Source organism: Aspergillus multicolor (assembly GCF_047715735.1).
Source record: "Aspergillus multicolor strain CBS 133.54 unplaced genomic scaffold BDW74scaffold_16, whole genome shotgun sequence".
NCBI lineage: Eukaryota > Fungi > Ascomycota > Eurotiomycetes > Eurotiales > Aspergillaceae > Aspergillus > Aspergillus multicolor.
The window spans coordinates 211067-238368 of NW_027395967.1; the positions used below are offsets into that span (position 1 = coordinate 211067).

General features: G+C 52.9%; 9 protein-coding genes across 9 annotated transcripts; 4 read left to right on the top strand and 5 right to left on the bottom strand.

Moving 5' to 3' along the window:
- Positions 1-4064: 4064 nt before the first annotated feature.
- Positions 4065-4887, top strand: BDW74DRAFT_185751 (uncharacterized protein; the record flags this gene model as incomplete). The annotated part of the gene is made up of 3 exons (XM_073731104.1): positions 4065-4431; positions 4496-4654; positions 4727-4887. 3 exons carry the CDS (start codon positions 4065-4067, stop codon positions 4885-4887), a joined length of 687 nt encoding a protein of 228 aa, XP_073582794.1.
- Positions 4888-5281: 394 nt separating this feature from the next.
- BDW74DRAFT_185752 (glycoside hydrolase family 3 protein) lies at positions 5282-7412 on the bottom strand (the record flags this gene model as incomplete). The annotated part of the gene is made up of 2 exons (XM_073731105.1): positions 5282-7090; positions 7410-7412. 2 exons carry the CDS (start codon positions 7410-7412, stop codon positions 5282-5284), a joined length of 1812 nt encoding a protein of 603 aa, XP_073582795.1.
- Positions 7413-11154: 3742 nt separating this feature from the next.
- On the top strand, positions 11155-13034 carry BDW74DRAFT_185753 (serine hydrolase domain-containing protein; the record flags this gene model as incomplete). The annotated part of the gene is made up of 4 exons (XM_073731106.1): positions 11155-11698; positions 11748-11861; positions 11914-12175; positions 12227-13034. 4 exons carry the CDS (start codon positions 11155-11157, stop codon positions 13032-13034), a joined length of 1728 nt encoding a protein of 575 aa, XP_073582796.1.
- A 407-nt stretch (positions 13035-13441) lies between these two features.
- Positions 13442-13816, bottom strand: BDW74DRAFT_179162 (uncharacterized protein; the record flags this gene model as incomplete). The annotated part of the gene is made up of 1 exon (XM_073729386.1): positions 13442-13816. The coding sequence occupies one exon, from the start codon at positions 13814-13816 to the stop codon at positions 13442-13444; it is 375 nt and encodes a 124-aa protein (XP_073582797.1).
- A 2057-nt stretch (positions 13817-15873) lies between these two features.
- Positions 15874-16607, bottom strand: BDW74DRAFT_32062 (uncharacterized protein). The gene has a single exon (XM_073732514.1). The coding sequence runs from the start codon at positions 16422-16424 to the stop codon at positions 15912-15914; it is 513 nt and encodes a 170-aa protein (XP_073582798.1). The 5' UTR covers positions 16425-16607; the 3' UTR covers positions 15874-15911.
- BDW74DRAFT_32059 (S1 family peptidase) lies at positions 16608-17775 on the top strand. The gene has a single exon (XM_073732513.1). The coding sequence runs from the start codon at positions 16790-16792 to the stop codon at positions 17753-17755; it is 966 nt and encodes a 321-aa protein (XP_073582799.1). The 5' UTR covers positions 16608-16789; the 3' UTR covers positions 17756-17775.
- A 20-nt stretch (positions 17776-17795) lies between these two features.
- On the bottom strand, positions 17796-18452 carry BDW74DRAFT_179164 (uncharacterized protein; the record flags this gene model as incomplete). Its single annotated transcript, XM_073729387.1, has 1 exon — positions 17796-18452. The coding sequence occupies one exon, from the start codon at positions 18450-18452 to the stop codon at positions 17796-17798; it is 657 nt and encodes a 218-aa protein (XP_073582800.1).
- A 6301-nt stretch (positions 18453-24753) lies between these two features.
- On the bottom strand, positions 24754-25973 carry BDW74DRAFT_179166 (uncharacterized protein; the record flags this gene model as incomplete). Its single annotated transcript, XM_073729388.1, has 2 exons — positions 24754-25130; positions 25220-25973. The coding sequence occupies 2 exons, from the start codon at positions 25971-25973 to the stop codon at positions 24754-24756; spliced, it is 1131 nt and encodes a 376-aa protein (XP_073582801.1).
- Positions 25564-27191, top strand: BDW74DRAFT_155071 (uncharacterized protein). The gene is made up of 2 exons (XM_073724775.1): positions 25564-26935; positions 27007-27191. Exon 1 carries the CDS (start codon positions 26149-26151, stop codon positions 26908-26910), a length of 762 nt encoding a protein of 253 aa, XP_073582802.1. The 5' UTR covers positions 25564-26148; the 3' UTR covers positions 26911-26935; positions 27007-27191.
- The last annotated feature ends 111 nt before the right edge of the window (positions 27192-27302 follow it).

The window sequence follows — 27302 nt, forward strand, 5'->3', positions numbered from 1 at the left end:
CCTACTTGTTCTCTTCACTTCATTTAGCAAAACCTCGAGGGAACAATGTGAAATCTTGCGGCGCCAGTGCCGAGGGCAAGCAATCGAAAATGCTTGCGATGATATTGTGTTTACAATTAGGCTTTGCTATCTAGTAGTCTAAGAGAACTAGTATCTATAGGTGCATCGTTGCTGTTGTTATACAGTCCACCAGCGCTGCCGTTCCTCGCTGAACACCATATCCACTGGAAGCTTTGAAGACTTCGACATGACAGAGTAATGGCATCCATAGCCACAAAACTGCTTGCAAGCGACGACTGTATAAACTAAGGGCCATGAAGAACCCCTATGTCGCCATTTCCCTCCATATGAAGCTTTGCTTCGTGTTTGAAGACATTGTCCCATGTGATGAGTTCGAACACATCTTGCTTCATAGTCTCTAACAACTGCTCCCCTAACTGGAATCTCCTCCAAACACGGACTATCTGGAAATATAGTACGTCGCGTAGAAAGCCGCAGATTCTCCTCAGATGGTGTAGGTTCAGGTCCTTCCCGTCCTTCCGCATCACAAAAACATCACCTATGTTTGATACCCAAGCAGCAGGCAACCGGCCCCAGGTGGGGCTCGATGGGTCTACTTCGAGCATTAAAAGCAAGGCATACCCCTTCGCAAGGTCACCCTCACTGGAACCAGGCGAATAAATTTCAGGAGGATACTTGAAAATCATCAGTGGCATTCCGAGCATGACCGAAACGGGTGAGACTGCGCCCATCAACCATGGCAATCAAAGGTACAGTACCTATCCGAACAGCCAGCATTGCACAGCCTCTTTGGAGTTGGCGCTCACCAAAACGGGGTATCCTTGCACCATGCGCAGGGGGTGCAATTGATCGAGGAGAATTTGCTGGTTCTCCGCTTATACGATACTGTTCAAAGTAGTCCAAGATATTGCGAAAGTCGGCCAGAGTAATGTCTTCGATGAGCTCTCCAGGGACCTCGCGATACACGATTAGGGGTCCGCGGTAGGGAATAGAAAACTCGCCGGAGGTCGAAAGCGAGTTCTCAAGGCTTTCGTTATGGCGGGGTCCCTCACTGCCGATAGTATCACGGTAGTTCGGCTTCAGACAGTAACCTTCGGTAGCGAGCGATGCGCATCATCTCCATCGCCGAGTACTCTGTCTCGCACCTCGTTGGCATGAATATACTTGTGTCTGCGATTATCCCTGACTTTTTCATCCGTCCCATCTTTGTCCTCGACGTTGGTATTTCGCACGAATCCTATCCAAATCAGTCGCGGTCTGGGTTCGTTCACGGGGAAGTAGATGGCGCGCTTGTAGCTATCGGATGGGCGAGGTTTTGGGGTTGTTGCCTGTTCGCGGATCAATCTGTATGATAGACAGTCTGCCTTTTGACAGTCCCGCGAGCAGTAAGCGGCACTATTGCAACGTTTACACTTTCGAGCGTTGATTTTGCTGCAGATAAGGCACATTGACGCTGACTGCATTTGGCGGCGGCGGCGAACGGGAGCCTCTCCGGGGGTTCTACGCTTCGTTAGTCTGAGCATTTCAATAGGCTGCTTTACAGCGTGTTGATTCACTTACTCAGAAGTCACCGGAGCCTGGTGTTGGGGGTGGATGCCGAGCTGGGAAATGCCGCCCAGGAGAATGTCGATTGGGAGAAAGGGCGTTCGGAATTGCGCCTGAAGCTCCTAACGGGTGCGTCATCGACGGGATTCAAAGATATCACTGGTAAGATAGTGGATGGAGGGCAGAATATATATATAAGGTATAGATGAATGGTAAAATATTGGTTGCAGCAAAACAATGGTGGGAAGATTTTGAAGGTGAGATGAGAAGATGAAGCTGACTGGAGTTGCACTGTGCTCTTTGTCCGCAGCCCGCTGGGTGCCTTCCTTCCCTTTATGTCAACTGCCAAACCTCACGTTTGAGATCAATAGGGTAGACAAGACAACAAATCTTGATTGAAGGCACTGATGCTACGAAACTCATGAAATGCTAGCTAAGAGGGAGCAGCTGATTGTAACTTTGATCACATTGTTGTAGATGTTGTGCTTGGGCATAACCAGACCATTATCAACGCCATAGGTCCTTATGGAGGCTTTAGAGCCTACCACGTGCTAAACAACAAAGGTCATTATTCACCAAGCTGCGAGAACCATCCTGGATCGCCAATCTGAAAGAGCAACTGGATGATGTGAGGAATAGCAGTTCTCACCATCCAACGCAAACACTGCTAGGTATGGAGCCCAAGTGCACAATCGTGTCCCTACTACGGGAAGTTGAAAACTTCGTCCTCAATGGCCAAAGTAGGAGGTTCTATCTCAGCAAATCTTAACGTCTTAACCTCGAACTCGGAAGCCCTCAAAGTAGTCAAGGATATGGCGAAAGTCACCTAGCGGGATATCTCCGTACCATTCAAATTCACGCGTAGGTGCTGGAATCTGACGAAAAGCAATGATCGGGCAGCGATAGTCAGCCGCAAATTTTCCAGAGGTTGCTAACGAAGCGTCGAAGCTCTTGTTCGGAGCCGAGCCATCGTTGAGAAAGTTGTCGCGTGAGTGAAGCTCAATGCAGTAGCCCTTTTTCTGGCCGAGCTCAGGAGTTGCAAAGCCGAGGCCAAGCTGCCTACCTCGGACAGCGTTGACTTGGATCCATTCGCGACGTCCAGTTTCATTAAGAAATAGCTCAACGGCAGGATAACAATTTCCTTGGCACCAGGTATCATTGTCGATGATGTGGTGGTCAGATTCATTGCATGGGACCCAGACCATCCGAGGTTCTGGGATGCGATTGACGCACAGCAGGAATTCCAAGCTCAACGATCTTTTCCCCTCGAACTCGACTGAAACCAAATTGCAGGCGAATACTTAGAGACACGCAAGGAAGGGTCGAAAGGCGGATGACAAACAAAATAGGCTGTAATAGAAAAGACTATACCGCTTGGTTTACCGTCAACGGCATTAGCGATAAATGATACCACGAGCTCGGGTCTCCTTGCCCACACGCCCCCCCTCTCTCTTTCGAGCCCCGGACCGCGGAAGCTTACCGGCTCAATACGAAGGATGGACGGGCTACTCTTGCGATGGGAATCCCGAATAATATGGTGGATATGAAAGAGAAGTGGCTCTCGCAACACGGTTGAGTATACACGGGGATTAGTCTCCTACGCCAACTTATCCTTTCGCTATAATGCAAGATTATGGACCTGCTGAATCAAGACCAGCATTTCGCGAGGACAGCCTCATTAATTTCGCAGCTCGCTCTATCCGACCCTCGAACAGAACCATTATTCAATTGCCGAAAAAGGCCATTGAACGAGGCGTTCCTTTGGCCTTGAGTAGCGGCTGCGCTCCCTGACATGTTGTCTTGGGCAGGAGATTCGGCGTCAAGGCCTCTGCTCCACCTGTCGAAAAGGCTTGGGTTTTCTGTGCTCAGCGGCACTGTCGTTAGGGCATCGGCTGCCGAAGATCGAGATTAAGGGGCGGATACTTTGGGGTATCTGGACGCATGGAGCAGTTACCGCTGTCAAGGACCGTCCGCCCGAAGCCCTATCTTCACAAACACGTTCTCCACACCCCAGCAGAGACGGCAATTTCGCCGTATAAAATTGAGGGACAAATGCGGCTGCCTGCAGTCTCCGCCCCTATTAGCTAATACGGAATCAATCATGCCATCAAGTCATGAAACAAGCCTGTACTTGAAACGACCGCGGCCGCAAACAAGCACATGGAGAAACTCCACTTCTGATTCTGCCAACAGCCCTATCCCGACAGTATCAAAATCAAGCTCATCTGGACCCACTGCTAAGCCCCTGACACAGAACCCGGGCCCCGCCCTCATACTCGATGTCCTCAATGTTCGTTTCACGATGTTTCAACCTCGATCAGCGGTGATGTCTTTCCTCACTCCCTGAGCGCCCGGTCCAGACCAATTCCGACCAGACGCGGTATAAAACCTGCTCCAATCCCCCTACCTGGCTGAGTTTTCTTCCTCAGCAGGCCTCAAACTTCCATACCAACTACATCACTTAGAATCCACCACCAAACCAACAACCAGCCATCAAAATGCCTTCATTCACCTTCACCGCCACCGCGGCCCTCCTCTCCCTCCTCGCGACCGCAACCGCTCAGTCAACTGTCGGCTTCGGACCCGCCTTCTCCCTCGGCCCAACGCAATCTTGGATCCGCGAAGCCAACACCACCCTGGTCCTCCCCAAGACTCCCGGCCTCAAGGACCGTCTCGCCCTTTGGCCCGGCATGGGCACCAGTGGCGGCGATCTGATCCAGGCACTTGCGGTCTCCTTCTCCGACCCCAACGCCAACTGCGGCGCTACCGAGGGCCAGTGGTGTACCTGGGCTAGTACCCTGCAGGGCGAGCAGCTCGGCGGCACCGAGGTTCCCGCTAATGAGGGCGATAAGCTTACTATGCACTGTTCGTACCCCCTTACATTCAAGGCTGTTTTGTCATGCGTGGGGATCGCTAATTGTGTGAATAGACGTCTACAACGACAGCACTGGCGAGTACGACCAAACCGTCTACATCAACGGCGAGTCCGTCTCCACGCTCTCGACTTCCTCCGGACAGGCTCAGGGCTGGGGTACAGCCGTCGAATGCCAGGATGACGCGTGCGAGAGCACGACCGTCGCGGCGCATCGTATGTCTCGCCCTCACTCTCCCCCTGCCCCTACCGCCAAAAGCAGTTCTTAGATGCTAACGCTGCCCTCAGAGTACCTTGACACAACCATTATCCTCAACGCCGTCGACAACACCTTCAAGGACACCCTTGTTCTGACCGAGGCCGACTCGACCGAGTTCAGCTCCTCCGACGGCGGCAAGACCTGGACTGTTGAGACGATCAACATCCACGAACACACCTACAACGTCTAAGTCTCAAGCTGAGATCGTTGTGCCACGGAATGTGGACTGTATATAGTGTTTGTATTCTACCTGATGGTGTTGGTATTTGATTATATAGAAATTCAGCGCGCCGGCGTGCTTTACTATTCCGATGTTCTTGCGGTGCGTGTCGTGTATTAGCCAAGCCCCCACCATGCTGGACTCTCGAGGATACTTCGTTTTGCTCCGGGAGTGTACAGATTGTTTTACGATCAATCTCGAAAGGAGAAGCAAACGGTGCACGAAACTGGTTCATTGTTCGTACCACCGCGAAATGCGAGAAACATGATGGGAGAACAGGGATTTCGCAATCCCGCCATGCGTTATGAGGATGCTGGCCAGTATATCAACGCCCGAGGTTTGAGTCCCCCATGAATAGTCGTCATTATGAAAAACAAGCACGAGACTTAGCGGCACAAGGCTCTTTATACGCTAATCCAAACCCAAACTTAAAAACCGGATCCCTCGTATCAAACGGCACATCCTCCATATTGTCCTCGACAGCCTGCATAGACCGTGGCAAATCAAAAGGCAACTTCCCCTCAGGCTTCGCAATCCCAAAGACGATATCCAAGAATGCATCGGGACTACTCCCGTAACTTCCCAGAAGTGCGGCTGCACTTTCAGCGACTTCAGGAATAACGGCGGGCCGGTCGAGGAGGATGTCGACGACTGTGGGCACAGTATTATAGATAGTGGCCTGGCGCTCTTTTTCGGCGGCTGGGTATTCGAGCGATCCGGCGTGGAAGAACGCCTCGATGACGGTGTTGTTGCGCGGTTCGTAGGGGGCGTTGAGGCGGAGGAGGGCGTAGTCCGCCTCTTCGGGTGTGTCGACAACGGTTAGGTCGCGGTTCTCCATGTACGTCCTGTTGAAGCCATCGATGTAGAACTTGGCACTGGCGCTGGGACGGAGCGGGAGAGTGGAGCCCTTGTTCGTGAGCAGGGTATACGCGCGGCGCTGGGCCTGGTCGCCAAGTTTTCTGAAGTACGCGTTGCCGACGATTGCCTCTGCGGCTTCAACGTCCACGAAGGGGTTCTCGAAGAGGCCTAGGAGGAATTTCTCGCGCAGGAGACGGCGGACGGACTGGTCGATGCGTTCTTCGGACACGAGACCCTGGTTCACCAGGTCAATGATAATGTCGGGCCGCTCTTCACCGCCGAATTGGTCGCAGCCCGCACCGAGGACTATCAGAGCGCGCTCGGACTCGCTGAGATCCTGAACTCCCCATGCCCGGGCAGGACTCCATTCGCCCCCGGCGTCTGAGCCGGTGATTATACTCCAGTCTGTCACGACGATGCCGTCGAAGCCTAGTTCCCCGCGCAGAAGCTCGGTGATGATCTGTTTGTTGAATGCCCATCCGACGGCATCGAATTGCGTGCCTTCGGGTCTCGAGTAGTACGGCATCATCTGCCGTGTCCCCGCGGCAATGGCAGCCTTGAACGGGATAAGGTGATGCTCGAAGTTATTCCCGGGATACGTGGAGTTCTGCCCGTATTCGAAATGCGAGTCTTCGCCGTTGGCGGCCGGTCCACCGCCAGGGAAGTGCTTCGTCACCGTGCTGACCGAGTGCGCGCCGAGTTTATCGCCTTGAAACCCGCGAATGTACGCCTCGAGCATTGTCGCAGTGAGCTGCGCGTCCTCGCCGAAGCCGTGATTCGTGCGCGCCCAGCGTGGTTCCGTCGTCAAATCAACCTGCGGGTGAAGCGAAACCCTGATCCCGATAGCCGTATACTCCTCGCGCGCGACCTCGCCAAATTTGCGGACAAGGTCGGGGTCCCGTATAGCCGCGAGTCCGATATTCTCAGGCCACTGCGAGAGAGTACCGGCAGAGACACCGGCGGCCGCATTATCGTGGAAGCCGTGACGAGGGTCGGTAGAGAGCGTGATGGGGATGCCGAGCCGCGTGCTTAAGGCCAACTCCTGAAGGCGATTGACGAACTCTGCGCTGTCTTTCGTTGACGCTGTGCTGGAGGCCACGTTGAAGTGCGTCATGAACATCTTGGTTACCCGGTCGACGGTGCTGGCCCGGTATTGGTCACCTGCGTCGAAGGTTCCGTTTGGGCCCTGCGACATTCGAGTATGGAACATTTGGCCGGCTTTTTCTTCGAGGGTCATCCGGCTCAAGAGATCTTCGACCCTTGAATCAGCGCATAGTGACGCGTTGCGATAGGCAGGGAGTGTTTCGACTGCATTCTGCGACGAAGCAGTCGATGTTCCGATTGCTAATGGCACGAGAAGCGCAAGAGGGGCCAGCTTGGAGACAGCTGGAATACTTTTGATGGGCCGCATTCTCGGCTTTTGTGGAGTAAAATGGGACCTACGATATTCTGACCGAATTGAGGGTGGCGTTAGCGGAACCTGATGATTCTCAGCAGTCAAGGACACTCCAAGACTCGGGACAAGGGCCCATACTTATAGATGAGAAAAGCATCACAATCCCTAAAACCGGGGATCATGACGTGATGACCACTATCACACAAGGCATGCAAGCTAGCCAACAACCTGCCTGAACCATGTTGCTCGGCACTGCCACACGGTCAATGATAATCCTAGCATGCTGTACCAATAGCCTGAATTCTCAGTACTCGGTGTGATGGGTGAACGTTACTGGATGACTGGTTGAAGGGTGCATTGAAACGTTGACAACGGCAAGGCCCCTCTGCTAAATGCTCCGGCCTACAGCGGAAGGAGATTCCAGCTAAGCCATGGGGTAGGCCTCTCATTGGTACCTCTGGAGACCAAAGCAGGATATTGTCTTATCCCCAGATGCCGACACGAATGTGAAGGTGTTCGCCAAGAGTAACCCCGCGCCGCTCGGATGTTTGAACGAAAGCCAAGAAGCCCGCCAGCAGCCCCGTTAGGAAATGCAACCGAATACGCGGGCTCATTTGGACCGAGAAGTCAATGGCCATACAATAGAGGGATCGGAATGCGGGGATCGCGGGGTAGGCGAGCTTGGAAGCTGGAGAAAGCCTAAAGTCGCACTGGCGCTGTCCGTCCTTCATCGTATATCTTTCCGTTCCAATCCAACTGTCCTGGAGGGTAGATTAGCCCATGTGGGGGACCTCGGTAATCCGGAGCATATCCGACTGCTAGACGTCACCAATTGGATGTACAGGCAGTCGCCATATCCCGTGGCGGCGGGTTGAAAAGCTTTACATTGTACACTATGTGATATCTCTGGTCTCACTTGAATTGGCGGTGCCTATCGGACATCTTAGCAGAGCGAGATCATCATACGGACGCCGTATGCAAAGTGGGTATTGAAGCGGGATAAGCTCTAGTGGTTGATACCCAGGTGGTTCATGCTATGGAACTAGTGCGATTCATCGCGAATCTGCAGGCTGATTGGCAATTTTCTCGGGGGAATTATATCCGAACGAACGTCATGAATACGGAAATGCTCTTGAGCAAACGGTTGCTGCCCACTTTGCCCGTGACGACAAAATCGAACATGGTGGATCTTCAGTTGCTCCATAACATATGACGGTTAGTCGATACTATAGTTTGGTACACGCTCACTTGTACTAACAGACTCTGACCCTGTAACAAAACCAGTCACACACATCAGAGACCTTCTGGAGTTTTGTAGTCACATAATCGTAGGGCAGGGACTCGGGGTAGAAAGGTTGAGTGTCATAGAGAGCCCGCTAGGCTCACTTGAGAGTCTCATTGTTCAGTCGAAAGGCAACTTCGTCCCACGACATTCCTTTGCTTTGCATACACAGCGTTGCGCAATATCAAAGAGTTTGGCAATCCGCAAGTCACGGGGTAGTTTCCCCCATTCTGCATTCTAGCGACCACCAACAAAGACCGCTGGGATGCCCAGCAGGCAGATGCTTTCCATACTCCGTTTCTAGTTTCTCGATAAAGGCGCAACCATTTCCGGTCAGACGCATCCCAATTTCAAGATGAGCTTCACCCAGGCGCTCTCTCGGGGTACGCTAGGCTTCGATTTTCAAAGGGACGCCGTGGAGTGAGAATACTGGCTTGGATTTCGTTGCCGTCTAATGCCTTGGGGCTCCAAGTAGGAAACAGGCGGTGAAGACCTGAAGGAAAGTCCGAGATAGCGGTTTCCTCATGGACAAATGGTAATCACCTGAAGCTGTTTCCAGTCGCCGAACACGGGGGAGTAAATGCTTGGATTGTCCTTCCGCGGCGCCCAAAGTGTGTAGTCGAAGGGTTAGGACAGAGGTCAGCATATCTCCTTTTGACTGCCAGCCTATGCTGAAGTCGGTCCTCACTGTTTCAATGAAGGAGCGACATTGTCAAAGCTGGTGATATTGTGTCGAAGCTAAAGTTCGAAGCAATGTGAAACGAGAAACACACTACTCCGCAGTTCAGATCACGCGGGGATGTGCCGGCATTTCAGATTGCGGGGCCATAATGTCCCTGAAGTTGAGGCACCGTTTGCCATGGTATAATTCCGCGGAAGGTCTCAGGCCTGATATTAAATTCTGGTTGCCTACCGGTAGTATTAGACGCCATTGTTGTTATTGACAGAATACCTCTTACCCCTCTTCGATAAAAAATAGTTTAGTCCAAGCAGGCTAATGTCAATCAAGACCAAGCGAAGGATGCGATGAGGGGAAGAAGATAGATAAAGTTTGTTAAGCGATCACGCAAGCCTTCCAGGATGCAATGGAAAGTTCGAGATGCGACCTGCGGTTGGTCCGGTCGGATTCGGCAGAGAAGGATCACGGGCTGGAGGGCTGATATTCTGCTTCGTATGGTATAGGTACCGATCAAGGAATGAATAGTAAGCTTTTGGTATTTGATGGAAGTGACCACGTGCTGACCACGATGGAACCTGATCCGGGGTAATAAATCAGGGCCCGTCGGAAAGTTTGCGACGTGGATAAAGTGGAGAGGAAACTGCGTCCGGGAAACAGCGTCCGCAAATCTCAAATCCTACTTATCATGGCAGCCAATGGACAATAATGAAACAAAGTTACTATAGAACTGCCTTCGGTCGGAAAGTGCCTTCGGTCGGAAATGCCAAACATTGGCAAGACCTAACATTGCAAGGGCGAGCTTCCAAGGAGTCAGGAACACGAAGGAACGGTAGATTCAACGGACTGAAAGTCAAATATACAGCGTAGGATGACGTTTGCGCCACAGATGGTGGACGGACAAGATAGTCCATCGAAGAGCTGAAACATCAACCGTGCTTGACCTCTGGCCTCGAGCATTTCAAGTAGCTAGCACTCGCTGGAGTTGTGATGGCAGCGGCGGGGTAACAGACACACTGAGGAAGCCCCTCCAGGAAACCGTTGCGAGCATGCAGACATCATAACGCCCACGTTGAAGGGAATCACATATCAAACCTTGCTTGCAGGCTTATAGTCGCTGCACGTAAGGGGTGGATTCGCGGGGGCGATAGCCGCAGCCATGGCCAAGCTAATGCCCTGTGCGTGATAGCACTGCATTGCATGCCTCAGCGCTGGGAACACGGCCACTCATATAAATGGGGCACGCCGAGAGCTTGACCGCAATCACTTTATGCAGGGTGTTAGATACATCGAGGGGGTAATCTTGAAGGATCCAGCGTCCTGGGCATAGGCAAACATTCTTGCTGGCGTCGCCGACTCCGACCTCCGAGGCTTACGCCTTTCCGTTTCTCTGTCGGCGAGGCGTTCTCCGTATTGTTACACAGCAGAAGACACAACCTACGCGTCGCGAATGTCTGGCATGCGGCTCTTAGGGAAGTAGTTCGGGGTGCGTAAATAGGAGAACGTCTGCGCATTCCAGATTCCGAGGTATGACTGTCACATGGAACAATGCCACGACGAAGGCCATCGCGGGGCGAATGCCCAATAACAAGAATGGCAAAAGCAAACATCATACCGACCGAACACCTCCGGCCCTATCCGCGGCCAGTAACACCAACGCGTCAGGATTACCTCGCCGGACGGATGTGACGGGTTCTTGGGTAGCGCGAATGACATGCCTCTGTCACGCACTAGCCCAGGAGCAGGAAAGTCCGCGTCATTGAACAACCCTGGGGCGAGCTCCAGCGAGGCCCAATGGACTGGTAATTCTCCGGTCAGCCAAGGCGGCGCGTCATTGCGTTAAGGCCTTGCTAGGGCCATGTTTTTTTCAATGCCGGTCAGGGTCGGGCTATTTAAAGGGCCATGCAGGTACGCTGGCCGTTCCGTTCTCAGTTGCGTCAAGTGATGAGGAAGTGTCTTTGGGTCGACTTCGACACGTCGCAAGCCTTCGGTACGGCGCAGGGCTGATTCACCGTACCTTTGAAGATGCGAAGAATTCTATCGTTGCTTGCTTTTGCCGCAAGCGCCGCAGCGCAGAATTGCGCGTTCGGAGGGCCCATATTCCCAGCACCGAAGAGCGCGAGTGCGAGCGCCGCAATTCAGCATGCGAGAATCAACTTTAGCAAGTCGCTGCACAGCATCCTTCATCCTTCCACCGATCCCGACGTAACAGCGATAGATCCGAACGTGACATCGTTTGCGGTGCAGGTGTACAGCATACATGAGGAAAGGTCGCTGGTCGAGTACTACCACACGGCGACCGCGGTGCGAAACAACACAATAGGCGTAAACAAGGTCGACGAAAATACGGTATTCCGGATCGGTAGTGTCGCGAAGGTCTTCACTGTCCTGCTGCTCTTGATGGAAACCGGCGACGCCTCTTTTGATCAGCCGATTTCGAAATATCTACCGGAGGTGCAGCAGGCGATAGAGGGGCTGGCGGGTAACCACGACGATGTTGACCATGTGCGATGGGGCGAGTTGACTGTCGGAGAGCTCGTCAGCCATACAGCTGGTTTGTTCAGGTTATGTGAGCGCGTCGTCAAAACCTGTAAGGTATGAACTGACGCGCAGTATAGATGGGTTCGGTGACTTCGCTGGGCAACTCGACTTGATGGAGGAACTCGGGTTTCCGCCAGTAGATGAAGAAGATATCCCGTCGTGTGGTTTGGTCCCGCCATGCGAGAGAGCGCGTAAGTTTACCACATCCAGATACGTTCCAGCTCAATACTGACGATCAGTTAGAGTTCTTCCGCGGCTTGCTCGGCACACATCCAGTGTTTCCCGCCTCATCAGTCCCAACATACTCCAACGACGCGTTCGTGGTGATCGGGTACATACTGGAGGAATTGACGGGTAAAAGCTTTTCAGACCTCGTGGATGAACATGTGGTTGAGCGGCTCAACCTGACGCATTCCTCGGCCACGAAGCCCGCCGACGACATCGGCATCATCCCCGGGCTCGTGAACGAGACGTTTTGGGACGCTGACATGGGCAACCAGGTTCCGTGAGTATCACAACCTCAAACTAGTGCATCCTCGATGTTCTGACGATTTAGAACGGGCGGGATATACTCATCAGCAAAAGACATGAGCCGCCTCGGCCGCGCAATTCTCACCAACGAGCTGCTATCGCCAGTTCTTACAAGGCGCTGGTTAAAGCCAAGGGCTCACACAGCCGACCGCTCCTTCTCAGTCGGCGCTCCGTGGGAGATCTTCAGCGTGCACGACCCCCGAACGCTCGACATCTACGCCAAAGCTGGTGACATCGGCAGCTACTCTGCAATGATAGGTCTCTCTCCAGAACACGATGTCGGGTTCACGGTTCTTGTCAGCGGGGACGCAACCACGACAGCGACATGGGCGATCGGCGACCTTGTCACGGGGATCATGATTCCGGCTCTGGAAAGGGCCGCGAAGGAGGAGGCATCCCGGCATTTTGCAGGCACATATGGCTCAGGGAACGACAGTCTGAAGCTCGTAACCGATTATGGGCCGGGCTTGAAGATCGCGAATTGGGTAAGCAATGGCAAGGACATGCTGGAATCGCTGAACAGCCTGCAATCGCGGCCGGTAGACGGGACTCTTGATATCCGGTTGTATCCCGCTGGACTTGAAAGTACAACTGTGACCGGCCGTAACAATTCCACCACTGTCTCGTTCCGTAGCGTGACATCAGGCCGCTCGCCATTCGGGCCGCCCAACGGGCCCTTGACCAGCTTGTGCACCACATGGTTAATGGTCGGCAATGCAGTTTACGGATCTGTTGCGTTAGATGAGTTTGCTTTCGAAGTTGAGGAATACGGCAATGCTGTCAGCCTGTCACCGCGGGCCCTGCGGACGTCTTTGGCCAGGGTCAAGAATTGACACCAGCTTCTCTATACAAGCATTAGCGCGAGCAATTAAAGACAGTTCGAAAGCCAAAACAATCTGATAAAGTAGGGTATATTCTGGAAGTATGTCCACGTAAAAGTAGTAAACTATGTGCAACGAACGACACAGCGGATATGTTGGATGTGTAAGTAATGGCGCAAAGGGGTAAAGTTGGCTCAGAGATGAAACCGCTAGTCCAAATTTCCTAGCCAACACCAGGAATCCTCAGAATCAGGTCGTCCCTTTTTCCTCGGATTAGCCGGCTCCGGCGCGGGGCTAGGCGGGCGGAGACTTTTTGCGCCTGCAGGTTGGACAGCCTAAGTTCCAGAAATGTCGATTGCTGATTAGTCGTTTGACTCGGGTCCTGCCAGGGTTCAGCATCAAGATCAGCGACAAAAGCATCAATATCCTAAACTTTGAAGAATCGAAAGGCTCCTCTTCAACGCGACACAAGGAGCGGCCGCGGCATCGTCAATGTCATCAGTGTTCGTAACTTGTCCAGTCGTCGCGCTTTCTGCGGGCACGTCCCAAAGGGAGTTCTCGCCCCGCTCCTCCTTGACCGGTTCATCCTTGACGTAATCCTCGCCTGCAGGAAGCGAAGGGGTGGCAGGCGGGGGCCATGATACATTGAATCGGCCGGGGAGATTCATTGACCAGAGCATTGAGGGGTTCGGAGGGGCTCCGGCCGTGGCCGTAGTGTTTTGGGGGGACGCGACGCGGGACGCGCAGTCACGTGGCATCGCTACTGGTGCCTCCGCTGTAAGGCTTCCGGGCATCGCCTTTGCGCCAGCCAACTCAACTGCGCAAGCACATGTCGATAACCGATAAACCATATATTTTCATCATGAAATTCATTGGAGCATTGAGCTATCCAGCTGCTGGTCTCAATGCCCGTACGAAAAACATCACTCGGTTCAAAATGTGACATCAGAGACCATGTCTCCATCAAAGGAGTCATGGTGCCGCGGAGCTATCATCCGACCAACGAACACTGCGTCATTGAAGCCTATCCAACTCACGTCCCCCACGGATAGAGCTTCCGAACAGACAATAAAATGCAGCAATAGAGGCAACTCGGCCTCCTGTCTCCATCAATCCATCGCCCAAAAGCTTTACTGATCAAAAAATTCCCATTTACCCAGCATCCTCCTACAGCTACCGACAATGAAACGGTGCAACAACATCAAGAAGATCCTATCGCGGGCCGTTCATTTTCTCAATCGAAGCTCAGGCTATGAGGTTCTACCTACTGACAAGGAACCTCAGTCTCCACTACTGGATCTCCCCCTCGATGTCCTCCGGCTCATCCTCGCACATCTACAGCTCGAGTCCCAGGCTTGTCTCGCGCTTACTTGCAACCCCCTCCATCGAGCTTTGGGCTTTGTGCTCAAAGATAAACAACTCGCGTGGCCTCGGCTTCTGGCTGCCAAGTTTCCTTTGAGTCCATATAAGGCGGAACTATTCGTGTTCGAGCGAAACCCGGAACTCCCCTATCCCCGGAACGAGCTCCTGCATTTACTCAAAGATAATCGGTGGAAATACGGCTGCTGCAACTCTCTGAAGCTGCATCGAAGACATTGCGTGAATCCGGGGTCGTCAAGCTCTTCTAATAGCGTGAGTTGTGGCTTGATGGAAGATGTGGTCGATCTGTGCGCTTGTCTCGCATTGACTTTCTCGGATAAAGTCAAGTTGATCGAATGGTTGAAGACCGGGCAGTCAAATCGGAGACTCCATCGAAACGTCCGCGGAGCGTTTGAAATGAGGTTGCACAACAATAAGCCATCGCTTGTCCATGACTGTTCCGTTACTAGTCAACCCGATGCGCTCATACACCTCTCGGCCACAGCAACTCTCGACGCAGATGATTGCCTTATCTTCACAACTAGATATCACGTATACTGGCAGCAACCGCATCGGGCTTTCAGAAATGACGGCGTCTTAAATAATGAGTTACTATCTCACCAACTGATCAAGTACCGGCCGCCACACCTCGCTGAGCCCGTGTTTCTCTGCCCACACATACATGCCATCGCCTGGTTACATGACTATTATATGCGTACTAAGGATAAATGTCGGGATTGTGATACCCGGTATAAGTTATTGGATTGCACTAATAACGATCTCTATTGGGCTATTCAAAGTGAGCGCAATCTAGGGAGCATTAGACCCGCTAGGATTGGGCGCTGGTTTGATGCATCTCATTCACGCTAGATTGCAAGTAGATCGAGGTGGTATGAATAATTGACGTTCAAGTCTGTTGGGAGGGCACAGCTTCATCTGCACCCTGTCTAGCCTCGAGCCTCGATACCCGCTTCCCCTGACGAACGACAGGAAATCAACATGATGAACATCAACTGTACAGTTTCTGAAATTAAAACAACCCAATCTGCAGCTGCTGTTTGTAATTTTCGTCTTCCGAAGTATAACCGCACTTTTCACCCACATCCTTCGCCCAACTCTTCAGGTTGATCCAGGAACAGGACGTCTGGACATGGTCGAGACATGGGAGCTGGCAATGGGGGAGCAACACGGCAAGTCATTGACTAGGGGATAGTAGGAAAGAAGTCAGCAACATTCAAACACTTGGAAGTCCCACAACGAACTCCCGACTTGAATCCCAGAGGGCGCCAAACATCACATTGTTCCTCAGTAACTTCCATTCAATCATTTTGCCGTGTGATGACAAGCATTCAAGACGGGCGACGGGAGCCGCGGTCTAGGACTCTCGGCTTCAACAGCACGGTCAGAAATGTTCAGGTCATCGTCTTTTATATCCGTGGGAATCTCAACACTCGAATTTGAAAACCAATAGGACCGTCAGTTCATACTTGTCTCGTCTATTCCGCAAGGTACCGACGTCTCGTTGATTGGCTATGGTCGGCTTTTCACGCGACTCGGAGAGGACTCAGCCGGATCCTGCGCGATTTCACCGAGCCAACTAATCAGTTTGAGCTCCATGACCCGAAGCTCGCTTTGCTGACGCTGCAGTTTAGCCAATTGTTGGGTGACTGGACCGACCCCACAGGTCAGCGCAATCTCCTCCTCGCGACACTCGCTTTGCTGACGCTGCAGACCCCCTAGCAGCCTGGTTATTCCCGTCACCACCTGCTTTGACCCGACTCTCTTAGGCCTCGAACTGTCCGAGTTGGGAACGCTCCCTTGATGTTGCGGTCGTTGCGTTTGGCTCTCCCCCTCCTCCTCGGTTCGAGGCCAAATCCTCTCGCCGCCGGGGCATATCTGATTGAAGAACTTCAGCCATTCAACCAGCCACAGATAGAGCATGTTTCTCGCGGCTTCCTCCCAAACTCCCAAAGGGCCAATGTAAGTATTGTAGTACGATGAGATTCGGCTGTAGGAAGGACTCGTCGTATTCGCACTAGGCATCAGAAGGTTCTTGGTGGTGGAGGGAACGTATGGAAGAGAATGGTGAGTAACGGTGGACGAGAGCAGACCTCCGGTCGCTTTGCCCGTTTTAAAGAAATCAGAGGGTGAGTCTGTTTGGCATGGAAGGAGCGCAGGGTCCCGGCCGACATCACGGGAGGGACTTGGATAAAAAAACCTGGATTGAAGGCCAAGCTATGAAAGTATGCTAAAATATGGTCTGATTGGCCGCTCATCCAGCATTGGGCACTAGTCGCAGGATCTAGGCCTGTCCATATCATTGAAGGTCTACTTAAACCCCCGAGGGGCCGCTCTGAGCCGTCAGAGCATCAGCTCAGAGCTTGCCGCACCTTCCAGTCCAAGTCGCAATGCCCCGCGTCCTTCGATCCGCCACTCGCAAGGCTGCTATCACAACGCCCGACACAGCTCCAAGCTGGAATCCAGATGGATTGGTGCCTCCAAGTATCGATGCAACCCGTTTCAATGAAACCATTCAACTTATCCACCCAAAGCGAGGGCCCCTCCCCGGCTTAACGCCAGAGGAAACGCGCCTCCTGCGGAGAAAGCAAGAACGTCTCCGCTTACCCAGCACCAGTAACGCTCTTACCAACGATGCCTCGTCGTACGGGCATCACATTATCAACGCGCTCCACGCTACATTCATATTTGCGCAAGCCGAAGCCGGAACAGCAGTTTGTATTAGCTCCGACGGATGGGTGCTTACCTGCGCGCACTGCTTTGGCGAGGACGAGCAGGAATGGCAAGCTAACCGGCAGAAGTGGGTTCTCGACTACACAGGACTCGCGGTTCAAATAGAGTGTCGCGCTTGGGATCTGCGGCGAGATTTGGCGCTTGCGAGGGTTCTTCGCGTTGAGGTTGAGGTTGGAGTCGAGACAGTCCCAGAGTTCGCATCCATTCCCATTCCCTCAGTCTCCGCAACCATTCCCGCCATTGACCAAACACCCATCGTCTGCATCGGGCAGCCCGGCGCCGACGACCTTGAATCCTTGAGACCTCGTTTGACAGGCTATGATCTCCTCCAGATCTCAGAGGGACAGCTGAACGGTTTGATCCCCGGCGCTGACCCGCAAGATAACGCGGAGATTGGGACGCTCAAGCACGATGCCTGGACGTACTGGGGACACTCGGGCGCACCGTTGGTCTGTGCGCGGACTGGGGCTCTGCTAGGGCTTCATTCGTCATGGGATGATGCTACGGCGATGAGGCACGGGGTGCCACTTGTTGCGATACAGCAGTTCTTGGATATTCATCTCCCTGCTTCGTCTCCTGAGAGAACGATTTCTGGAAAAAGTCCAGATTCGGGTTCTATATAGCGCAATACATGAGAACGAGATTCAGCACCATCCGCATCCATCAGAGCTCATGATCAACCTTCTTCTCCTCCTTCTCCTTCGACTTATCAACAATGTCAAACTGCTTGCTCAGGATCGTCACCGTAAATGTTGGCCCACAGTACATCTCCTCGTCGAACTTCTCTTCCCTCCCAATCTTCATATACCCTTCCAGCGGCCCCCATTTCCCCTTCTCACCCCATCGATCATCAAGCTTTAGGCACGCCGTCCCTGTCCCCGCAGTCCAAGAAACATCAACACCAACCTCTCTGGCTTTAGCCTCGCCAGCCTCGGGAACAAGCTCATCACCCTCCGCAATTATTGCATCGATTTCCTCCCCAGTATGCTTCTCAAAATAATTCTCCACTGCAGCAAGTGCCTTGTCCCTCTGCGACCGGCTCAGACGATTCAAATCCGCCGTGCGATAAACATATTTAAAGCCGTGCGAATACCCAGCAAGAAGCGTGCGGTCCTTCCTCGTAAAGATCTGAGTGATTGTCTTTGGAAGCGGTGGAGTTGGAAACCGGATAGCCGGGATTCTATCGTGAATATAGCTGAAGAATTTCGGTGCGACGGCGCGGTTGATCTCGTAGTCCTCTGACGACGCCCGGCCCATAAACCCGCCGATTATGGCGCCGAGGAGGAGGAGGGTGTAATAGAGGGCGGATTGGAGGTTCATTTTGCAGCTTTGATAATAGTCTGCTTTAAAGGTCGAAAATAGAGGGGAATCAAGAACAAACGGTCAACGGTGGGGGGATGAGGCTTCTTAAGATCGTTGGTTTGGTGATCATCGATGGCTGCGGCCTACGCCCGAGGCAGTGCCCCGTGCCCACAGCCCACAAGGCTGCTAGCTGTTTATTCCGATTGGCTCGGCGTCCTGTTTCCCGGCCCGCTGGCGATGCTAAGCCTCAAGCCAACACGGAAGCGAAAGGCGGGGCCACAGTCCCTCTGCTTACGTTCTCCCTATCCTCATCAACGAGATAATGTAGATCTTGATGACACTGTTAAGGGAGTGTCTGCTCCGGTCAGGGAGGCTTTAGTGGCTGCGTGCAGTGTCATCAAACATGGTTGTGTTTAATTATGGCGTACCTTATGTTTGGATATATATCTTGTCTGCCTGAGCGCGCGTAAGACGAATTCAAAATGGGCCTAAACACAACGCTGCTGAGCGATAACTCTGCTTTTATACTGGGATCTCAGTATGTATATCTGCTACTAGCCAAGTACACAAATAATCATCATCCTTCATAGGAAGTTCGTCGTCCTAGCCGCTTATCCAAAAGCCGGTATCACGTGGCATATCTGACACCTGACGGCTAAGGCATCAGAATAAACCCTACGCAGGCTGAAGGCCCACCTTCCAACTTGTTCTTGTTTGCAACAATCCAAATCATTACAACGAATCTCAAAACTATCATTGGCAATGAGCGCTTCATACCAATAAGTACTCGTAAGCGCTATCATTGCCATAACAAGTCGAGCTATCGCCATTATCTGGCCATGAGCCTTCGCCCTGTGTTCGTCATCGACTTCCTCCCCGCAGGAATAACACCAATGGGCACCACAGCCTTCGACGGGACACATTATAAGGCTGCGACAGTGCGACCTGATCTCCCCTCGTTTCCTATTCCGCACTTCGGACATTCTCGAATCTTGCGATTGCGGGCAAAATAATCCTCATACTCGGTTCGCAACTCCTCTTCACAGCTCTCGCACGTCCAAGCTCGTGCAGCATATTATAGCCGCAATCCTGCTCCATGAATCCCTTGGCTGTGAAGAAAACGGGATACGGGGCACCACGCAAAAGTTGGCGTTTCCTGGTTCCCGATCTCCCGGCTCGGATCTCCGCGCGGATGCCTTTTCCGTACTTGATCAGAGTGCGGGGCCGGACGGCGCCGACAGGACGGGCATTGTAAGAGCGGCTGTTTTAATGATTGATCCGGACGCCCTGCTACAATACTAAGCCGCGGAGTAGGTGGTATAAATGTGCTGGGGACGCCTTCGAAGACCTCAAGCTAGAATCACAGTGGAAGGCCGGAAGGACGGGGGCACAGTGTACCTTTGCTGCTTTGCCGCTGTACGCAAGGTCCTTGAGCAATGAGATAAGAGGTTCCGTATCAAGGATCGGCTTTCATCGAAGAGTCAAGAGATTAATTTCCGACTTAGGAAGGAAGATTCTCTCCAAGAACTGCTCGCTTCCCACTATCAAAAGAAAGATGATATTTTGAACGTTGAGTGAACGCGGATCTCCGAGAATCATTTGCCAACCACAACAATCCGTTCAAAGCCGCTGGTGCTATTACGGTGTGTCTCACTGTCGCCTCCGGTTCTCTCACAGAGGAAGGTGTGGTGATGAATGCGGTGACGCGTCATATCCCACTGCAACAGTTCAAAGACCTGTGGCCTTCCCCCCTTCTACAGCTTCTGGGTAGTCTTCGCTGCGTCGGACGTTGAGCAGTTTGTGAATGTAGTTGATCTCGGCTAACTGCTCTGTTATGGCCAATAATGTATAAGGTTCCTGTCCAATCCTTGACTGCGGCTTACAGCAGTTGGCTCATGGTTCAAGCCGGGACAGTGCTCCGGCCTGCCCCGCGGAGACTGAATTCTCTGCTCCGACCTCGAACCTCATACATCAAGCGGCCTTTTTTCACCTCGCCTCGTCGTTAACTCGCTTCATATTCCTGTCTCACGCAATAATCATGGCCGAATACGCCCGGTTAGACAATCTTCCAACCGAGCTTCTACTAGATATCGCTGGCTATCTCGATATTGCCGGGCTCAACTCTCTCCTACAGACAACAATCAGCTTTCATGCGATCCTGTCACAGCAGCTCTGTTGTCGCGGGGCCACCCACGTCGGCAAGACGACACCGCTAATATGGGCAGTCAAGAAAGGCCGTAACTCAGCCGTTAGCCGACTTTTGGACGCAGGTGCAGACCCGTGCGCTCTGGTAAATATGACTACTCCATTCCACATAGCATTCATTTGCTTCAACACAAAAGCACTGGACCTTCTCCTGACCAGGGTCCCCACTCCCTCTATACTCAACGCTTCCGGGCAGACGCCCCTCCAGCTAGCTGTCTACCAACGGCGAATTGTCCTGCTGCGCAAGCTTCTGTATCGTCTATCACCAGGATCTGGGGACGATGGCTGGGAGGGAGCCCTGGAGGTGGCAGTGTCCCGCCGGCATATAGCGGCCGTCCGATATCTTCTCCAGAATCCACCCACCGCGGGCGCATCTCCGTTCCAGAGCAGGCGCCCTCCAATAATAACGCAGCCCGCTTTGGAGGGTGATCATATTATGGTTGAGTTGCTACGAGACTTTGGATGGAATGACTGGGATATGATGGGTCCTGACGGCACCAGACCTTTACATGTGGCCGCGGGGCAGGGGAACTTGGAGATGGTGCGACAACTCTTGCAATACGGCGCAAATATTGACGGCACAGACTACCGAGGCTGGACTCCTTTGCATGCTGCAATCTCTGCAAAGCACGTCGAGATGGTCCAGCTGCTGCTGGAAGTGGGAGCGGATGTTAATGCCGCTGCTATGGACGGCAATACAGTGCTGCACCTAAGCGTCCATGGCGGTAGTATACCACTCAGCGAGATACTCTTGAATGCTAGCGCTGACGTCAATGCTCAGAATCAATTCAGCATTACCCCCTTGCATAACGCACTATCGGGCGGCTACGTGATACTGACCAATATTTTGATCGCACGAAGAGCTGATTTCACTAGTACCGATATTTCCGGGTACTCTCCGTTGCATAAAGCCGTGCAAAGCGGGCTCGACAAATGGGTGCACCTCCTGTTGTCCAGCTGCGCCCTCGTGGCAGCTGACAAGGAAGGTGCTACACCCCCCATGTTAGCTGTTCATATGAGGCGTGTTCGTTTCATCAAACCACTGGTTCGTGCTGGATTCAATGTTAGCAATGGCCTCTGGTGGCCGCTCAGGTCGGCTATTCGCTGCGACAGCATTTCAGGAGTTCAAGCGCTTATTAGTTGTGGAGCGGACGTCAATTATATGGACCAGGTCTTGGGTTCACCACTCGAGGAGGCCCTTTCCTTGCAAGCTCCTGCTGTTCTGGATGTCCTTGTTAAAGCAGGTGCTGATATCTCCAAGACGAGCAGTGGTTTACCTATTGTGCACGCCGCTTTAAACGGATGGCTTGCACTGCTGTCATCAACGCGCTTATACGTCACGGAGCCGACATTCATGCTCTAAACCGAACGAACAAGACAGCTCTCCATGTAGCCGTAGACTGCTACGTATTCGATACAGCTCTTCAATTAGCCATAGACAGCTACTTGATCGATTTGGTCCGGGCTCTCTTGGGGGCCGGGATATCAACCACGGCCCGCGATGACACCGGTTTTATCGTGTAAGAGCGCCAGCGTACTCTGTGGTAATAGGTCAATTTCTGGAAGCAGGGGCGGATGTTCATGCACAGGATGACGCAGGATCAACACCACTGCATCTAGCCGCTTCTCACTTATTCTCTGAGACACACGACCGTCTGATCAATGCGGGAGCCAACATCATCGCAAAAGACAAATTGGAACGAACACCGTTGTACCTGGCGGCGTCCGCGTCCAACGCCACGCTTTTCCGGCGTTTGCTGAGAAATTACATTCGTAACGGGTTCGACTACATGACACCGTCTACATACGGAACGACGGCAGTTGAAGAAGCCGCACGGAACGGCTGCCTCTCCATCCTCCACATGCTTGCCGATAAAGGTGTGGACGTCGCCCGCAACGACCCGGCACCAGAGGGCTCACGCCGCCGCCTCCCGCCACTGCACCTCGCCGTGATATACTCCCATTCCAACGCGGCGGACTACGTTATGCTTAGGCCGCCACGTGATGATGATCATGTTGTTGAGAAGGACGATGAACAAGATGACGAGAGCGATAACTGCGACAACAAGAGCGCCGACAAGAACAAATGCTGGCCAAAATGGGACACCATACTCGGCAAGAGAATCTTCTACCAAGCACGCTGGGTCGGAAACTTCCTCAGAAGCTACGCTACCGGGTGCAAACTCCCCTATGAGAAGCAAAACCCTGATGGGATTTGCTACGCTGAGTGAGTCTCCCCTTCCCCCGCACATCCCAATGATCTTGAGTCCCCGTCATCGCTCTAACACCACTATTCTGCTCGTTGTAACTTATCTGCCTATTCTAGCTGGGGGGACTACGGCTTCGGCAACCTCGAAGAACACACCCACGGGCGCGAATGGCAGCTGGATAGAGCGTACCACATGCCCGACAAGAGAGCGCCGCACATTGTCGCCGTCATGTCCAGCGAAATGGCGCTTACCGGCAAAGATGGCGCCGCCCTGTACCCCGACAACGTCCCACTCTTCAACGGTGAGCTCAAGGCGGCGGTTGAGATCTCACGCACGCGGCTGAAGATCACCTCGCTGCATATAAATATTGTTGCTCCGGAAGCCCCCCCCCCCCGGCGGCGTCTACTTCTCTGTGACCCTTGGACCCTTCGGATCTCCGGTTTGCTCATAGATACAAGAAACGAGCACCGGCTAACACACTGTTCCGCAGTCCTGATTTTCTCCGCCATCGGCGAGCACCATTTGCGGATCATCGAGGCGCACCATGATGGCCAAGAGCTGATTCTGCGCGTCACGAGACCCTTTGATATGAAGGAGCGGAACTATGAGCTGGTTCTGCTGTTGTCAAGCTGGCTTATTGGTGGTGCTAGTCGGAAGTCGACGGGATTGCTCTGATTAGGTACTGGATCTGTTTGTCTGGATTGAACAATGGTGCGAGGTGTTGAGATTTACTGAGAACCTCGATGTTGTCCTCGGTTCTGTTCAGGAAGCGGAGCTAGAGCCAAGCCAGCAATATGATTGTTAGTGAAGGAGGCTTCTCGAGCTTGAATATGGTAGACATTTCTGTACTAGAGGCCATGGCCGAGTTAAATGAAATGCTACGGACACTCGAGGGGCGGCTCTCTGCTTAGTCTCAATATCTACGGTAGTATTCTTGGAGATTATCATCATTTAAGCAAGCATTTTCCTCATCTCCCGTTTCTCTCATCGTTGCCTTCTTATGGCCATCCATCCGATTTCAGGCACGGCCCCGGAGCATGTCCGGGTAGAGGGAATCGACCCATCAACCCAAGGTTAAAACCGCACAGGCCTAATTTAAATCGCCAGTACCTGCAAAGCCCGACTGGTAAAGCTCAAGTATGCTCCCCTCCCCAATAATTAATGAGGTCGGGAGTTCAGACCAGTGTCGGCTTCAGAGAGAATTTTCGGCGGTTTAGTGCGATGAGCTTATCAAGGATGGAGTTGCTTTCAGTTAGGTACGTAACAGTGCAGCGGAAAACAGTAGGACAGCGCGGCGCAGACATAAACAGAAGGCCCTGAGCGGTGGGTGAAAGAAAGGTGGAAGATGCGGTTTACACTTTTACAAGGCTACAAGCAGCTAATTGAGGAATGTGTGGGAAATTGATTATTAAGTACAGGACAGCATAAGCAAAATCAAAAGACCCGAGGCAATGCGTAAAGGAAATGGGTGTAGGATGCAGGGAGTACTTATACAAAGGCTGCAATGAGCTTATCGAGGGATATCCTTCAACTTAGACACAGAACAGCGCGAGCGAAAACAGAAAATCTGGAGCAAAGAGTAAAAGAAAATGAAGGGGACCATCAGGGAACAATTATGTACCCGCCATCCAACGTGCTGCGTGATGATACAAAGGCTATCGGACTAGACCATGGTCAGCCTATGGCTGGGCTTGACTAGATGCAGATGCAGCTGCAGCTTCTTGAGTGGCCTTCAGGTCAGCATAAGCGCGCAAGACAATCGCAACAAGAATAGGCGCGAGATGTTTCATGTCGTCAACGTTTGTCGTATCCCAAGGCCCATACTCGTGCATGGTCATGAACGCGTCCTGGGCCTCCGCATGCTTCTTCGCGTCGGCTGCTTCTTTGCATCCCAAGTACGTTAGCTACTTCTCGCCGTACTCGGCGAAGATTATGTAGATCTGGTGGCGATCCTGCGAGATGTGGATGCGTCGGCCCTTCCAGTTCAAGCGGCCACCAATGTCAAGGCGGGATACGAGCCAGGCGACTGTCTGGGCTGTTTCCTGCATGCAGAGAAGTATGCGCTGTGTGAGTGCGCGGAGCGCAGCTTTCACTTCGATCAGGGCCCGGATGAGTTCGAGTTCGATTTCGGATTCGCCATCGGCGGTTTCGGTCTCGGTGTCGGTCTCAGTCATGGTTTCAGGTTTGGCTTGAAGGTAACCGTCTGTGAGGGCTTGGTACGAGGTTTCTCTAAAGTCGGCGTTGAGCGGGACACGGTGGGCGCTCCAGCGGAGAGGGAGGTCTTCTCGGTGGAGGGTCAGTGCAGTGAGGAAGTCAGCAGGGCGGTGTTGACGATTTGTTCGTCATCCGTGGGCGGGTAGAAGAGGGCACAAAGCTCGGCTTCACCTGGGGAGTATGGGGAGCCTGGAGTTGCTGCACTGGCCGGAGTGGATTCTTGTGTGCCCTGGGTAGAGCCATTCTGACCACTGCCCGTCTGATTGACTGCCCGCTGTCGAGGAGGAGTGACTGGAGTGGTTCCTTGTGTAGCTTGGGCAGACCCACTTTGGTCACGGCCTGTCTGAATGGCTGCCGGCTGTTGAAGAGGAGCGGCTGGCGCTGGAGAGTTGTCTGCAGCTGGAGGAGCGCCTTTGAGGTTCATCCTGTTGAATTTCTCCACCAAAGGGCTCAGCGCCTCATCCCGCTCTTTGCGCGCCTGGGACCGGGTATAATGGCGTTTTGGCGTGACCACAGCACCTGAACCAATTCCGTTGGATGCAACACCTGCTGCGTCTGCTTGAAATGCCAGCGCCAGGGCGAACGTGGATTTCAAGATCTTGCCAGTCTCCAGGGACAGAATGTACTTATCCCACGAGCCGTAATTGGACTGGAAAGCCTCCGCCTCAGCTTTCAATTCATCATCAAGACCGGCGTCCTCCCAGGAGAAGCCCTCAAGTGGAATAGGTTTGTTCTTTTTCTCGTGTCCTTTCCATAAGACATAAAGAAGCAGCCATTGCTTCTCGTCGATTTTCGAGGCGGGGGCCAGCTTTTCGGTGCGGAGCGACTTATCCGAGAGGTTGAGATGATCAACTCGCTGTTTCCATGCGGCGCGAGTACGCGGTAGTTTTGAGAGAGCTGCGCGCGCCATCTTGATGAGGACTATAGTAGCAACGGGGGAGTAGTTCTTGCCAAGACTGCACTGCAGCGACGGAGATGCGATCTGGTTATGGCCGTGGAGGAACTCGAGCAGCTTATCCCTCAAGCAAGTGACTCCATAACTTCTGTCTAGTTACCCACAGGGAAGGCAGATTTTCTGTTAGTGAATGGGGGAGAGTAACACACCTGCCCTCTGTGAATGCCCAGTGTCAGCCAATCAGGAGCGGCCCTGCAGCGCTACCGGGGAGAGCCACGTGACCTCCCGCTCTTCCCTCCCTCATACTCTCACCATCCTTCCCACAACACAAAAACCTTCCCATCATCGAACATCCACAATGACCACCCAATCCTCGCCCGATTTTCCCGAGATAAAAACTCGTGGCCGCAAGCTGAAGGCGATTTACCAAGCCATCGGCGATGACATCTGTCTGTCAGACGACGACCTGACGGAGCTTGGCATCAAACGCGAAAAGATGTCTCTTGAGGGGGCAATGATCTACCTCAGTTCTTTGCATATTATGACGGACGCATCCTCAGGTCAGGTTGGGAGAATAGGATTGAAGCTATTAACGAGAGTAGCGTCACTGGCAGCGCTCACAACAGTGACAATGGTAGTGGAAATGATAGCTTCCCTGAAAGCGCCAACACTAGCATCAATGATGACAATGACACATGCACTGCCGTCACTAACATTGATCATCGCAACGACAAATCCACCAACGCCGGCGGTACTAGCATCGACGATGGCAACAACAAATGCACTGCCGACACTAGCATTGATCATGGTAACAACAAATCTATCAACGCCAGCGTCCCCTTTATCGACGTCGACGAGGTCATGCGCGGGAAAGTCTACGATAATACGAGCAATGTGGCAGCCTATGTTGGCGGCTTTGTCTCTCGTTGCGGACTGCCCGACGACGAAATAAGCCCAGATGGTGATAGTTATGCGTAGTAAGTCTTCCCGCCCTGTTGACTGAGTCATTTCGATAAGAGACATTTACTAACCGCTGCTTGTGTCATAGCTGGAAAGATTGCGGTTTCGGAAACCCTGCCGCTCGCATCAAGGGTTCCCAGGGGCAGCTGAATAGCGCCTGGGACATGGGTGACGATACTATCCCACATATGGTCGTCATTATGTTCAGCGGATTTCCTTCCCTCGGAGAGGACAAGACCCTGATCTTCCAGGCGAACTGGAGGTTGCTACTCGCATGGTCCACGCCCGCCTAAGGACGCAGCCTCAGTGGATCAACATCATCGCTCCGGTATGTTTTCTTGCCTCCTGTTCCTTACGCAGTAAGCATCTGCTGAGTAGCGTAGG